The sequence below is a fragment of the Nicrophorus vespilloides genome, unplaced genomic scaffold (assembly GCF_001412225.1).
Source record: "Nicrophorus vespilloides isolate i.1.1-1 unplaced genomic scaffold, Nicve_v1.0, whole genome shotgun sequence".
Classification (NCBI taxonomy): Eukaryota; Metazoa; Arthropoda; class Insecta; order Coleoptera; family Silphidae; genus Nicrophorus; species Nicrophorus vespilloides.
Genome location: NW_017096427.1, coordinates 17,039 through 33,958, shown reverse-complemented (window position 1 = coordinate 33,958; position 16,920 = coordinate 17,039). Strand labels below are relative to the sequence as shown.

The 16,920-nt window shown below is 28.8% G+C and overlaps 1 protein-coding gene across 1 annotated transcript in view; it reads right to left on the bottom strand.

The window, feature by feature from the left end:
* Positions 1–16,369: 16,369 nt before the first annotated feature.
* The window catches only part of LOC108556993 (transcription factor btd-like), a 1,821-nt gene continuing 1,270 nt past the window's right edge, over positions 16,370–16,920 (bottom strand). The window contains exon 3 of the mRNA XM_017913357.1: positions 16,370–16,907. Within this exon, the coding sequence (XP_017768846.1) occupies positions 16,472–16,907 (436 nt within the window). The 3' untranslated portion in view covers positions 16,370–16,471. The remainder of the gene's footprint in view (positions 16,908–16,920) is intronic.

The window sequence follows — 16,920 nt, the reverse complement described above, 5'->3', positions numbered from 1 at the left end:
AATAAATCCTTATACAAAAAGAAGTTAAACAAATAATGATGAAGATAATATTTTGATGGGTAATCAAATTTTTTTGGCAATTCAGAAATAACATATCTACCCTTCATTTTTCAAGTTAAGTTTCTTTTGGTGTAATTTATTTTATGTGGTTATAAAGTACTCACGGATTCAAACAGTCCTATTATCCGCACTATGAGAGGTATTACAATATTAGCAATTTTTTACTTTATGTTTATTGATTTTTAATATATTTGAATCAAATTATGGAATTTTTTAATATAATATCTTTTAATTTTTATCAATTTTTTCAGAATCTTCAAACTTTTTTTTATAAAAAACTTAAATTATTCGAAGCGACCAAAAACTTCTGTCGTTCTTTAAGGTGTGACAGTTAAGAAAAGTTAAGCAAGAAAACTTGAAAGGATGATCAGAATAAGTTATCAATTGAAATGCGTTCTAATAAATTGGTCATAATTTTGTTAAGTAACAAATCCTTATACAAAAGAAAGTTAAGCAAGCAATGATGAAGATAGTATTTTCATGGGTAATCAGAAATTTTTGCAATTCAAAAGTAACAACATTTGATTAAATATAAATAATTGTAACTAATATTAATATTTCTACGCTTAATTATTCAAGTCAAGTTTCAAACAGTCCGAATATCCACACTATGGGAGGTATTGCAATATTTTAATTGAATCAAATAATGGAATTTTTAATAATAATATCTTTTAATTTTTATCAATTTTTCCAGAATCTCCAAACAATTTTTTTTGATTAAAAACGTAAATTACTCGAAGCGACCGAAAAAAATTATCCAATCAATCTTCCCAATTTAACATGACCCATGTCCTTTGTTTTTCTCTCTTCTCCATACTCTTAAATGTTTCTTCCTTCCTTGTTCCTCGTGCAGACCATCCACGGTATTCTCCTTTTTTTTTGGGGTCCGAGAGAAAATTGTTATAATGAGGGACGAAAACGGCCCAAACGGCGACAGCTGTCAGTCCTGATTATTCATTTCCTTCGAGGACTCATTATAATAAAATTACAAAGCTGAAAAACGACCCGAGAAAATCCAATATTACGCAACCTTGATCTTCGGGCCGTCGCCGATCGACAGCAGCGCTCTACAAGAAAAAAAAACAACAACCTTTCCTATACCTTTTTTATCTTCAGTTTATAAAATATGTTACTTATAAAATATATATATGTAGTATAAAGTATATGAAAGTCGGCCCATATCCAATCCAATTTACGTTGAGCGGATATTTGATGGGAATCAAAAAAACTCGAACCCCTCGCCCTTTTTTTCTCCTGTACATAATACATTTTTATATTGCGCAACGGATACGACCGAAGTAGAAGAAGATGGAGAGGAGAAACCGTATTGCCTTAATTAATAGATCCATTATCTTCCATTCTTTTAATCCAAAATCATCGACGAAAACTCATTAACTCTTATTAACTTTCGAAAATTACCTGAACATTTTTTTTATTATTTTAATAGCATTAATAATAACGATAATAATGAACGAACCCGACCGTCGTTCATGATTAAAACAATTGGGGAAAAAAAATATGAGACGAACGAAATAATTTAATAAAAAAATTAAAACAAATACTTTGCAATTATTTTTTGGCAAATAAAATTTATAAACGATTGAAAAATATGGAAAACTATTTTTTATAATTTAAATTTTTAAACGTGAACATTTTTTTTTTAATTAAAAATTACTTGAAAATATATATTTTTTACTTCATTCCATGACTTACTGTTATGAAAATGTAAATAATCAATAATCTGTGTTTTGAGAAGGAACCATTGTTCATTCTTTCTTTTGGGTTAATTGTTTCGGTTTACGAACAATACTTAAATATTTTCTCTTATTCCAATCAAAATTCAGATAATTATGTTATAGTTTTCACTACATTTAAGACTATTCTTTTTTTAATGGAATCATTTTAATATTGGCATTGTTCAATTCCTTTTTTTATATGTCGTATAATTTTATTCACAATCTGTTCATCAATGTGAACATTGGGAAAATTTAAGATCGCGGTTGACTTTAAATGGTTAATGTTTTGGATAGTTCATCATAATGGTGATTTGATTTGTTGGTTGGCTGTCGTCTTGTAGGTTAACTTTAGTAGTATATTGATGCTCTGCGATTCCACTATTTCCTTTGACTATGAATCTGCTGCTATCCTTAACACTATCATTTTTCATCGACTTGGCTGAAGGTCCATATTCTGAACCTCATTCATTTGACTGTCCATATGTGATGAACGAGGGCTCACAAAGGGCCTGGCTTGACCAGGATTCGAACCGGCGCCCACGAACTTACCATTCGGCTATTAGTCGCCCAGTTCAATACTTAACTGTACTTAATATTATTATTCATGCAATACACAAATTCTATTAATTTTTTAGTCATAGTTTTATCATCAATGTTGCAAACAACTTTATTGATATTATAATAAGTTTTGTTATTTTATCTAATATATTTTATCTTGCCTTTTGTTTACGTTTTATATTAATGATAATAGATTTATATAAGCAAGAAATAACCATTTTAGTGGATTTTTTTTAATGTTTTCGGTTTTCAAACAAATTTTTCAAACATGGTTTTCGTACAATTTTCTAAAACCGAAAAGCTTATGTATAATTCATTATTTTTTTCTTATAACATATCAGTTTTCATGATAATTAATACTTTTCATATAGATTATTAAAAAATTATCTTTTAATTCATGCATTTTTCTATTATTATTCTTCATTAATTCATTTATTTATTAATATTCATGCGAAATTTTATAGGCATAAAAAAATCATCAAATTTATAAAAAGCATCGTTTTATTGCCTAGTTGATCATAACAAGTTTTACTTAACATTAGTTTCCATTGGTTACATAGAATGTAATTATAACCCACATGTTTCTGTAATTGACCTTATTACATTAATTTACCTAAAGATTCTATATTAATTGAACTAAAGTGGAGTAACTTACTTTCACTCAATAAAAATTGAAAAAAAAACACGGCTCGTATAAAATTCATAGACATTTTCATTTTTTTCTTTATTTTTTATTACTTACATTAATTTATTTCCATATAATAATCCATTTTTTCAATGTTAAGTTAACTATTTTTAATTAGAAATTGTTTTAATTAATTAAATATTTATTAGACAAGTTGACATTTTTCAATGAATTTGTGTTTGTAATTTAAAAAAAAAACTAGGTTTACTTTAGTAAAATTCATTGAAAATTTGTTGGTAAAAATAATGATCAATATTTTCTGTAATGTATAGCAAATAAACTCATTAGATTCTTGCATATTTTATGTTTTTAATGAATATAAAGCAATACAAAATACAGGTGTCCCCCGACTTACGATGTTCCGTTCCAAAAGGTTGTTAGTAAGTTGAATTTGTTCGTCAGTTGGGGAATCATGGTTGGGGGAAATATTATATTTTATTACAGAAATTATCAATTTTTGTTTGGACAGTTAATTTTTTTCACTATATATTTCACTATATATATTTAGAGCTTTTATAATTTTGTTTGTAAGTCCGGGAGTTCGTAAGTCGAGAGATACCTGTACAACTTTTAATACTACATATGTTTACATCAAATATTTAACTAAATCTCCTAAAAAATATAATTATAAATAAAAAAATATACAATTGGGGCAATTATTTCGACCTTCCTAAGAAATTCCCAAACAATTATTTCACCAAGGTCAAAATATTGAGCACATAATAGTCATATTAATTCGACGACGATATATGCTTTTTTCTCGGAGTATTTTCCTTTAATATCATTTTTTTCTTTCCACTTAATTCGGTAATTGCGGATTGATTTGATTCCTTCGAAAGGAATAAATACAGAAGAATATAAATATATTTACGAAACGTATCGTTCGTTCCTTCATATCTGTTATTTTTTTTTGTTACTGTTGTGAGGATTAAATGTGTATTGAAAGACACGAAGTGAGAAGATAATTATTGGATCTCGTGTCAGGAAAGTTGCACAATATTATAATCCGCCAGTTATGCCACTCGGGGCTATAACACAGCCAGTTTTTATTATTATTACCAATGTTGTTTGTGAACGATCTTATGCATATTCTATGTTCAAACCAGAGACAACAACAAAATAATACAAACAACAAATGATGTTGATCTCGTTCGCTTCTATTTTTTTGCTCATGTAATTTGGTTAATGCGCTTTGCTGACCTACTTTTTATGCAAGAAATTATTCAAATTCCAAGAGCGGGTGAACGAGAGAGAGAGAGAAATGTACGAAGATAATAGTTGGTAAATTTGAAATATTCAAATGTATTATTGTAATTTAAATGGCGGGAATCGTGGATGCAGCCGCACTTGATCCCACGAATCTGGTCAATTCTATTCTAATGAATAATATCATCATGAATAATGCACATAAGTATGGAATATTCTCAAAGTTTTCCTAAAATCTCGCATAGTCCGGGTATTTGAAACCGGACTATTTGAGGACTTTAAAATCGAATAAAAAGGACTTGACTGTATAAAAATAAAACAATATTTTTGTAATATTATTATTTTTCTATATTTTTTTCCCTCGATACCTATATTTTTATTATAGGTGATATTTGAACCTGTGACCTCTCGTTACAGACGTCTATAGTGAATCCGGACTGATCGAAGCCGCACTATGCGAGATATTGCTGTATTTATGTAGATTTGTTAGAATTATTTATATAATATATTTTCTGCAAGATATAATAAATTCATGTTGAATGTCCCTAATAATAAATGGAAAATGCAGGTATTTATATCATTATTTTTAAATTTTAATAAGATTTATATGCTAATATCAATAATCATAAAAAATAATTTATTGAATGTATGCATATGCATACATATAAAGAACTATTGCCCGACAGTCTTTCCGCCCTTATATGCAAATTTTATTAACATAATGGATTATACTATTATTATTTGATTTCTGTATATAAGTTGAATTACTGAACAAAATTACATTGAAATTATTTCAATTATTGGATTAGTAAATTTTTTCCGAGTACATTTGTGAAAAAACTACTTCATCATTTCGATTTTATTTTGTATAATTTATGATGTTATTGAAATATTATAAGGAACTTTGCTGAATATCTGTTTCCAGCCCATATTTATTTAAAAAAAATTGTTTTATTCAAATCTTTATAAAAGCATTTAATAATAAAAAAAACATCGTACCTGTTTTTTTTTTTTCATTATTCGATATTACCTACTGTTAAAAAATATCTAGCTTCAATTTAAATTAGTTCAATCCAACAGTTTTAATCGTCGAAAAACACAATTGCATTTAAAAATTAATGATTCCAATTGGAATCAATGGGCTGGAAAGGGTTAAAAATAAAATTATTTAATATTAATTGATATAAATTGTGGCACCTTTTGAAGATTTTCAGTCTTCCACCAAAAAAAAATGAAAAATTCTTATAAAATAGAAAAAAATGTTTTAAAAATCATTTTGTCTTATAGAAGGAAAGAAATATTTTTTATATTTAATAAACATCTTTATTAAATACAATTATCATTGTTCTATATATAATCTATTTACATGATTTTTAACAATTTAAAACCGGACTAATCGAGGACAACATGCTAAAAATACATATAAGTAACAAATCGATCATTTATATAAAAAAGAAGTCACTCATTCTTCTATATAAAATTTACTAGTACATGATTTTTATGAAATTTTAACAATACCTCGCATAGTGCGGATAATCGGTTCCGCCAATATCCAGGTCTATTTAAAACCGGACTAATCAAGGACTAGTTACAAAGAATACATATAAGTAATGAAACGATCATTTATATACAAAAAAGTCACACATTTCTTCTATATAAAATTTTCTTTAAAAAATCTTATTGCATGATTTTTATGAAATTTTAACAATACCTCGCATAGTTTGGGTATTCGGTTCCATCAATATCCCGTTTAGTTTAGTTTCTATTGATGACAATACTTTTAAATTAGTTTATCACTCATTCTTCAATATAAAATTTACTAGTACATGATTTTTATGAAATTTTGACAATACCTCGCATAGTGCGGGTAATCGGTTTTGCCAATATCCAGGAATGTTTAAAATTGAATTATAGTTAACCCGGACTTATTGAAGCCGTATTATGCGAGGTAATAATATAATTTGAAAAAAAATTGAAAAAGTATAAAAAAATATATACAGTTATAAATTTATTAATTAAAAAAAAATAAACATTCTATTAAATAAATGTAACTTTAAAATATCATATAAACTTTGCTTTTAGATATTAAGTTAATTCTTAAGGATAATTAAGAAATTTTTCAATTTTCCTCAATCTTATATGTTTTTTATTGTTATGTTAGTCAACTTTAGGAAATCATTTACAATAACAGAAAATGTATGGTAGTTATTGGTTGATGTTAAATTATTAATTTATTAATTAGTTGTGTCTTGTAATTACTTGTATTTAAATTAGATAACTGTTATTTAAAAAAAATAAACGAATATAATCAATTTTCAATAACTCAAAATTACTCATCTTAATTTATTTACAGAGAGATATTAAAATTCTGATGAAACAATTATTAATAATTACAACGATTAAAGTTATAACGTTCTGAATATACGAATATACACACATCCAATTTTATTTTTTTTGTTGTTGAAATTTTTCGAAAAAGTCCGGTGCGGCAGATTAAAATAATTATGTTGCAATTTGAATTTCGTTTGCTTCCCGAACACGTTTTCTAATCAAACTAAGTTCAAGGCGGAGCTAATTATCGATAATAATCGAAAAGATGATCGATAAAACGAAAGGACCAAGCAGCAACGAGCCGAACGAGAAGAAGGAAAGAGGTAAAAAGAAGAAAAAAAATATATGTAGTAGAAAACCGAACAACATGAAGGATCGAAGGTGTGTGTGAATATGTGTGTGTGTGCTACGTGATATCGGGTTTAATCGAAGTTTGGCCACGTAAAATTTATTTACGTATCGTGAAGGAATGAGAGAACGATAAAATTGTTGAATGTGAACAAGGTTCATAACAACCGTGGCTACTTTTGATCCTAATTTAGATAGAAAACATATCCCCAGACCCGTGTGGCGTGTAAACTAATCGCTGAATTTCATTCTCGTGCTCCTTTTTTTTTCCTTATTCCTTCTTTCATTCGATATTTCCTTTTATTATTATTTCTTTCTTGCTTTATTTTTCTTTTTTCATTATTATTATTCGGTTTTATTTTCGTCCTGTTACGATCGTTATTAATAATAATATTTTTTTTTTGTTTTCCATCGTTCGAGATTGGGAGCATAAATTAAGATGAAATTTTAATTGCCTTCACGATCTTCGAACGGAAATTATCAATAATTTGTCATTAGCTTTGGAATTATTATTATTTTTTTTTAATTAGCATGAGAACTTTAATATCAAAAAACATTTGTGTAACATTTGACAAACAAATTGAATTATGTAAAAAAAAATGTTTTGATTTATTAAAATACAGTAATTTTAATATGTGTAATTAGTCAACAACATCAAATACTGATTCGATGTATCATTTTCTTAGGAAACTTAGTTTGGATAAAGTCTTATAAAAAAAGAATGTTTATCGAATTTATATATATATTAAAATAATGATCATATATTGGCAATGATAATGCGTACACTAAAGTGGATTATAAGAAAATGTACGTATTAACGAACTTACGTTAAAATAATGTTGGTAATTGTAAGATTGATCTTTTTAAGACACGATCTATTTAGTTCTTATTTGTCAGACATTATCCGATCTAACACCATCTTCCTACGAAACTTAGTTTGGGTATATTATTATAAAAAAAAAATGTACGTAAGTCAGAATAATAATCATATGTTGGCAAAGATAGTACGTCCACGTGTTATAATATGAAAATGTACGTATTACCGAACGTGTTAAAATAATGTTGATAATTATAATATTGAACTTTCTAAGACACGATATATTTCTATATTTTTTGTCATTCATTAATTTATGTTTTTATGCGCCTGATGTATTCTTCAGCATTAGCAGATAAATCCCACAAATTTAACATCATTGTACGTCCGTATGGACGATAGTTCCACCAAAAGGCTAAAAAAAATAATGTACGTATCATCGAACTATAAATAAATGATCAATTATCATACTCACATTTCAAACGAGCGAAATATTTCTATGTTATAAGTCAGACAATTTTTGTTTTGTTCTTTTAATATTCTTGTGCATTAAAAAATAAGTCACGCATTTCATATCTACTGCCAATTCGACCTAACATCATTGTACTATCGTATGGACGTTAGCTTGACCAAAGTATTAAAAAAATGTACGTAATGTCAAACGTATGCTTAAATAATGATAATAGGCTAACAATTATAGTATTCAGCTTTCTAAGAGACGATATATTTCCTTGTTCTTATTCAGACAGTATTTGTTTCTTTCTTAAATGATTTTGTGTAAATAAAATACAGATGTATTGCTGAAATATTCATCACTATTAACAAATAAATAAAAAATATTCAAATAATAGAAAACTACTACTGATCAGACTTATCATTGCACGTTCGTATGTACGTTACTTTGACTATTGACTTATAAAAAATAATGTACGTATTACCGAACCTATATTGATAATAATAATGACCATAATATTTCTATGTTTGAATTTTATTGAATTGATTTAATGTATTATACATTGAAAAAAAACAGATAAAAAATGTATTTATTACTTTTTTTAACAATTTTTATTAGCCCAAAGGCTTTATTTCTTAAGAATCTATATGTATTTTTCAGCATTAACAAATCATTTATGTAACAAAATTATTTCAATATGATCTATTTTAGATGAATCACAATATCCTTAAATTTAATATTGTAAATTTAACAATTGAAATTTATATATTTTCGATGATGCGTACAATTGTTCGATAATAGTACATTTGTGTTCAATTACTTAACTTTTAATCCTGTAGTCTTCTCTTACTTCATTATTCTTTTAGAAAATCAATACTGGTTTGTGCCATCCTTTGTGCAACTCAATAAATTATAACTATAAATCAAAGTACAAATAAACTCTTAAAAATTAGATGAGAATAACAAGAACATCAACTAGTAAATAATTATTGAATGTGAATACACCTGATCAATTAATCAATAACAAATCGTGAATTTATAATGAACATAAATAATAATAATAACAAAAAAAATAATCTATTCCAATTAACTGATTAATATACTGAAAACATGTCGTAAGGATAATATGCAAATCGTGTACAATTTTAATGAGAGTCAAACCTGAATCACAACATCTCAATTGGCAATTCATCAAATAGACACATCCGATTCCAACTTAAATCGACGTTTGCTTATTTTTTTTTATTTATTTATTCATTCATTTATATCATTATTTTTTTTTTCGATTTCAGGTTTAGATAGCTTTCGTCGCTTCAACTTTTGGTTCACTGAACTGCTGCTATTCAAATTAATCTGTTTTCGATGTAACCGAATTTCATGCAGCGTAACGAGCTTACTTTATTCTTCATCCTCTCATATTTTTTTTATATACACACACACACACATACACACATTGTTATGCAGTAATGAATAGCAAATTGTATTCAGCATAAAAATATATATAGTGGAGAGGGAGAGTATGTGATACACATTTGCAGCTTGGCGTACGAGCGGACACACACCAAAAAAAAAACGCAGATATTATAATTATGGAAAAATTAAAAAGCTATTAGGGAGATAATTACATGGGGAAGAAACAAAATAGAGGACAGCACAAAACGCAATTGGGATTTTGAGTGTTTATATACATATAAAAAAAGTAGATTTATATACAGTTTTATATTACAGTTAATTAACGTATTTCCTGTTTAACGTACGTTCGATAATACGTACTTTATTTTTTATTATTCTTTGTCCGAATATACAAATATTCGTTAACGTACTTCCTTTTTAGCTATATTCGATAATACGTACATGATTTTGTATTATCTTCTACCAGTATTAACATACTTACAAATAATGCACTGAGCGATTGAAGTCATCTGTTTATATGTAATAAGACTCGATTTAGGAAAAAATAATATTGTCTGAATAGAAAAATTAAAGTATACAGTTTATTAGTAAACTGAGTAGTAATTTACCTAGATTTTGAGTAGTTCGATAACACGTACATTATTTTATGACATTCTACTCGAACTAATATAAGAATATTCGTATGAACGTACAATGATGATAATCAAATTATGTACTAAAACTCGTTCTATGAACCTAATTCATTTCACTGTCCATCTATGATGAACTATAATGGCCCTATTGCTGCAAGCACCGAGAGGGCTCACAAAGGGCCTGGCTTGACCAGGATTTGAACCTGCACACACTTGCTCATTGGTAGTGCGACTTAACCATTCGGCTATTAGTGGGAGGTGACTAATAAAAATTAAATATAGATTGTAATAGTAAACTAAGTACTAAGTACTGAATTAACATACATTTTGAAGTAACGTACAAACATTAGTATGGACGTACAATGATGTTAGTCAAACAAGTAGACGATTATGCATAGAAGTCATCTGGTTTCACGTGCAAAAACTCTTTTTATGTAAAATATAATAATGAAAAACGAAAATTTAAAAATATGGTGTTTTAAGAAAATAACTACTAAATGACTAGTATATGATCCTGTAAACGTACATTCGATAATAAGTACATGTACATATATTCAAATGAACCTACAATGTTATCAATTGTTCAAGACATCTATTTGTATGTACTAAAAATCTTTTTAGAACAAAATAAATAATCTGACTACTCAAATAAATATGCAGTGGAACCTCGCTTAACGAGCATTTCGCTTAACAAGCAAAAAGAATTGTAAGCAAAATGACTCGCTTAACGAGCGATGTTTCGCATAACGATTGACGGGGAGAAGAGAAATCCCGGATTGTGTGCCTGCTACATCATTTTCTACAATTGTTTCACTATACCAGTAGAAATCCAAAAAAAATGGAACGGATTATACTCGTTAAGCGACGTTCCAATGTATATGTAATCTCTTAGAAAGCCAGATATAAAAATTATCAGTAAATGTCCATTCTTTTAAAACATTATGTACGTATTATCGAACATACGTACATAATTATTGATGATCTTCTACCCGAACTAAGATTAACATACACATGTTTGTATGAACATACAATAATTTCGGATATTCGGACCAGTATTCATTTGTTTTTTTTTGATACAATAATTTGTTTTAGGAAAAAAAAAACAATAATATCAGTCTGACTTTAATAAAGTTGAAATATTTAGTCCGTTCGAATACCGAGAGCGAGATTACCAGCTTAATAAGCCAAAATGAAGTGTACGTTTTTAAGAATATTTAGTACGTTAATGCGAATAATCAGATGTTTATATAAAAAAATGTAAATATAAGCATTTACATGCAAATTAACCGCCTGATTAACGTACATCAATGTGTATACGTATTATGTACGTTAATTGGGTCCTGATTGTAAATATATATTGAACTTGATTTAATGTTCTTTTAAGGTGTATGGATTTGTGTGTTTCCAGGGTGGAATATTTCTTCGGATACGGTAGCTGCGACCCCCTGTGGTGGATCCCGCGGCGAGACTCGCGCCGGAGGGGACCACCGCAAATATGTTTTATTCATTCCTCCTTCTCCATCCTCCTTTCTTTTTCCTCATCATTGCCAACGTCCAAAAGCGCATTCGGACCCAAATGGATCCAATAAATATGTTTACACCAAAATAACACGCCCCAAATTCGATTACCAAAAAAAATATATAACAACCGTTACAAATAACAAAATTATATCATTAAACAGAATCAACTGTTACGTAATTATATTATAAAAAAATGCAACAAAATAATAATTTAATCTGTTTATAATAATGTGATCATTTTTAGCAAATATTCTTTGAAAAACATGTTTTTTTTACAAAATTTATAATTGTTGCCCACATCATTTAATTGCTTTATATTAGTTTAATTGAGATAAATAAAGAAGTAAAATTAAATAACATATGTTTATAAAACCCAGTTTTTATTTACATTTTGCGGTTAGTAAAGGTAACTGAATAAAGTATATAATTTTTCATGTTAACTTACTATAATATGTATAATTTTACTAAAAGAAATGAGACAAGTAAATTATACATTGCATTATAATCGAGATCTAAAGAAAAAGTTATATAAACACTGTAATAATTGAAGTAATACCGTAATAGTCGAATAGAAGAAGCATTTAAGTATTTAGAACATATTTGTAATTTGCAATTACAATTGTTTTGTCCATTTTGCGTAATTTATATATAATTTTCCTGAAATAAAGAAGACACAAACTTATACCATAATTTTTCAATAAAATATTGTTTGTTTCAATAAATACATTTTTTCTTAAATAAATTAGATAATTCTTATAATTTTCACATTATAGAAAAAACTTATAATAATAAAAAAAATATAAAAGTCATTCAAGTATTAGAATTTGAAAATATCCAAAAAATGTCGAGAATGGGAATCACCATAAAGTGTACGTTTTAACGAACTTTAGGTACGTTAACGCCAACAAACAGATGTTTATATAAAAAAAACATGTAAAAACAAACATTTTCATGCGAATTAACCGTCCGATTTACGTATATATGTGTAGTATATTAGAAATGTACAGCAATACCTCGCATAGTGCGGATAATCGGTTCCGCCAATCAAAGCAAGATAATAACATTATTTTGTGAACTATTATTATAGAATTTATTTATATTTTGCTGAATAAAAAATAGTTTGTTTTGAAATAGTTAAATCGTAGTAATCAAAGCCGCACTGTGTGAGGTTTTTTGTATTTTGTTGCATTAAACATAAATTTAATAAAAATATTGAAAATGAGTTAATTTTCTCTCTATCAAAATTATGAACATATTTTATATTTATATAATTTTTCTGAAATAAAAAAAGACAATGGAATTATATTTTTTGTGTAAATAAATCAGTAATTTCATAATAATAATATACAAATATTTATGTATTAAGAACATTACCTCTTTTTTCTCTTCAATTTTCTTGTTAGTTTTATTTAAAAATTGCGGTTTACTAAATGGATTCCACAAAGATTTATTCACTTTTAATTCAGTTCAAAGAATACACTTTTTTCCACGTATACGAATTATGATTTAAATAAATGTAAATTGTACTGAATACAAAAAAAAATACACAAAGAGAGAGTGAGACAGTTCCAAGTATTTAAATTCGTCACGCGAATGCCAAGAACTAATTGATCGAAAATATTCGTCGTTCATCATCATCATCATGATGATGATCCGTCGGATGGAATTTTATTGGCCCCGACCAAAACTCAAAGGGATATCAAGTGGGAATAAGCTAATATGTAAATAATAATAAATATGAAAATGCTCCTTGCTTCGGGCGACATTTCTACCTTCTTCCTTTACATTTTTTTTTTAGTTTCGTCCTTTTCCTTTCTCTCTCTCTCTCCTAAGGCTCGTCCTTTTTGTGTGTGTTTGTTTCGGCATCTCGCAGGTATCCTCAAAGGCCGTGGCTCTCTTTTCACTCATCTGACCTACTGAAAAACAGCCACACTCGAAGCGACGGACAACAAAAGGCGGCCCCGACGCAAATGCAAACATTCTCGATTTTCCGCTTTAAACCGTAAATATTACACAATTAATCTTCATTAATTTACCGCCGCTCCAGATCTTCCCTTTTCTTCCTTTTACTAAATGCATTCCTAAATTAGCATCATTAATCATATTACATTTAAAACAGATCGTTTGTATAGGATAATAGAAGTCTTCGAAGATACTTTCAAAGATGCACCTGAAATCATCATAACTTATAAAGAAATTCTTCAGATCATCATATTTTTCAGAATATAGTACAAATACATTTATTTTTAAGATAATTTCTTCAATTATTATACAGAAACAAATTTCAAAAGTATAAAATACAAATATTCACTAAATTTTACACAACTTTATCGACTTTACAATTTCTTTATATTTACAGCAGTAATGTAAACACATCTAAATAATTGAATTCATTTTTTGCATTGAATTCTTTACTTTATTTGTAATTCTCTATATGTAACAAAATCGACATTTCTTTCCCTCCAATTTAACCATATGTTCCATTATATGCACGTATATACTATTCTTCGTTTTCAGTCGTTTTCAAATAATTAATTGCATTTGTTGGAAATGAGGGTTAGCTAATTCGAACCACTCGACTTACAACCTCTATAATTAAGATACTCATTCGCAAAAATTCTACTATTATTTTTCAAGTTAGATTCCAACAAAATTTCATAGTAAATTGATTTTTATATTTATAACTTTATTTGTTGAGTTAATGTATAATTCACTTTGTTATAACACTTGTACAGAATTTATAGAAATACAAGAGATTTGCTATAATAATGTCAAAAATTAAAGTTCTTTTATTGTTCGAAATTCTACATTGTAACTTTTGATATTAATTAAGTTAAACTTTTTTGTATTTGTTGAAAACAATCGCTATAACCGATTTTAGTAACCATGAAAAATAAAGCTTTGCTACACTGCACAATTCTGTTTTTATTATAGCTTTTGAAAAATCTTTATTCTTGTAAAAAGATATGAGAATTGTATAAAAATATATAAGTATAGATACGTTTTCACTATTATAATAATTTCACTGTAAAAAAACAAATATCATTAAAATAAATGGTAGCTGAATTTATATTTAAAAATAAACATTTTGTACCAAATAATATTTAGAGCAAACTTCTAATTATGAAGACAATTGTGTTCGAAATTTATTACTTATATAATATTTTATATAGATTTTATTTAATTTTTGATAAAAAAAAGTATATATTTCTATCAAATCACATAATTTACTAACCGATAAATTATTTTATTATTTACTTCACTTTCACGTGTTTGAAATACTACAGTAAAATAATAGTTAGTTATATAATAAACAAATACAATGTACTTTATTGGTGTCGCATGCAAATAACATTTTTTTGTGGAATTAAAACAAACAATAATTAAACAACTTATCGAGCTTATTATCAAAGAGGCGCGCATTTCGAAGCTATCGTCGGGAAAATGTGAATACATGAGATTTTGTTATAGAATATTTTCACGCGAATCATGGGGGAACGGTTTTCCACCATGAAAAGACAACACAACTCTACACGCAATGACAAAACACTCGAAGGGAACGAATTCATTCTAATTGGGTTTGTTTCTATTCAGTCTGGGTTGCAACGAAAATTGGGCTTCGACCACAACCAACGGAAAAAATAAATAAATTCACGGAATCCAAGAAGAACGGATTTTGCTTTTAACTTCTTCGCCTTTACCGACGCTCGGCATAATGCAAATGGTCGCAGCCCATTAAAAGCGTGCATTAAAAGCGTAATGCGATAATAAAAAAGAACGTGATTATGAAGGATAATAAAAAAAAATGTAAGAACGCGTAACGAGTCTTCCGATAATGGCTTAATTTCGCTTTGAAAACTTAACGTTCTTTTTAATATTTGTACTTATTTTTAATTTGTTCGTTATTTTTATTGTGTTTGTTTTAGTTTTTGGGCGCTTAAGAATTAAAGGACTCACTGCTAAAAGCTCGGGGGACGTGTGTCCCTTGTCCCTGTCGCCTCTGTCCTCCAGTTTGATTTTGTTTATGCAATGTTTCGCAAATAAAGGGTTTTGCTTTAAACTGTTTAAAAAACAAACAGTTTTCCAGTTGTCCTTCGCTTGATTATCTGGGTTTTCAAAATGTTGATATGTTTTTTTTGGTGTTGGTGATCGTCGGATTTATAGGAGCACCCACACTGAATTCGCGCCGTCCGCCGTTCGAAAATCACATTCGCAGCGGTATTTCGTTTCACCGGTCGGAAAATACATCAATGCATTCATATGATTTGATTCAAACTGACTTTAATTCATCATAGCGCCACCTCGCGTCCCCCTCTTACTACCCCACCGTGCATGTAAAGCGAGCAGTAATTTGCGGGTAGAAGTTTTTCCTCTTTTTTCGTCGATTTTCTTCGGCCGCCCGCCTCCCCCAGGACGGCCATGCATTCGTAAAGACCGCCCAGTTAATTGACACCCCCCACGCGACGGAAGGAACTGCCGCGACATCTGTTGACGAGGATCACGTAATCCGAGGTATGTTGCGTCACCGGTAGATGGGGTTAGGGAGGAACGCGCTCGGAAGAAAACTTTGTCGGAATTCGAATTTTCAAAACAAATAAAGTGTAAGAAATATTATAATAATATAAACGATTTATTAACTCTTATGGTACAAATATATACAATTCTATACAGATTAATGGCACTTGGGTTTTTTATTTCGATTGTCGGATCGTATCACTGTTCCGGTTGCTGGAGGTTGTAGTACATTGGGACGGGATAGTGATAGGGTTGAGGGATTTGCGTCGCTGCTATTGTTGTGAGGAAGGTGGGTTGTTGCGCTTCCGAATGTTCACTTTTCACTGGTTTCTTCTCCGGTTTGGCGTTCTTGTGGGTCTTCACGTGCTTCGCTAAGTGGTCGGATCGCATGAAGCGTTTGCTGCAGGTAGGGCATGCGAAGCGCTTCTCTCCCGTATGCGTTCGAAGATGCCTTTGAAGCTCATCAGACCTAGTGAACCGCTTCCCGCAGAACAACCAGTTGCAGACGAACGGTCTTTCTCCCGTGTGCCATCTGAGATGAGCTTGTAGGTGCGACGTTTTTCCGTACACCTTCTCACATCCGGGATAATGACAGATGTGCGTTTTCTTCGCGGACGGCTTTCTCGTACCGTTCTCCTCACTTATGC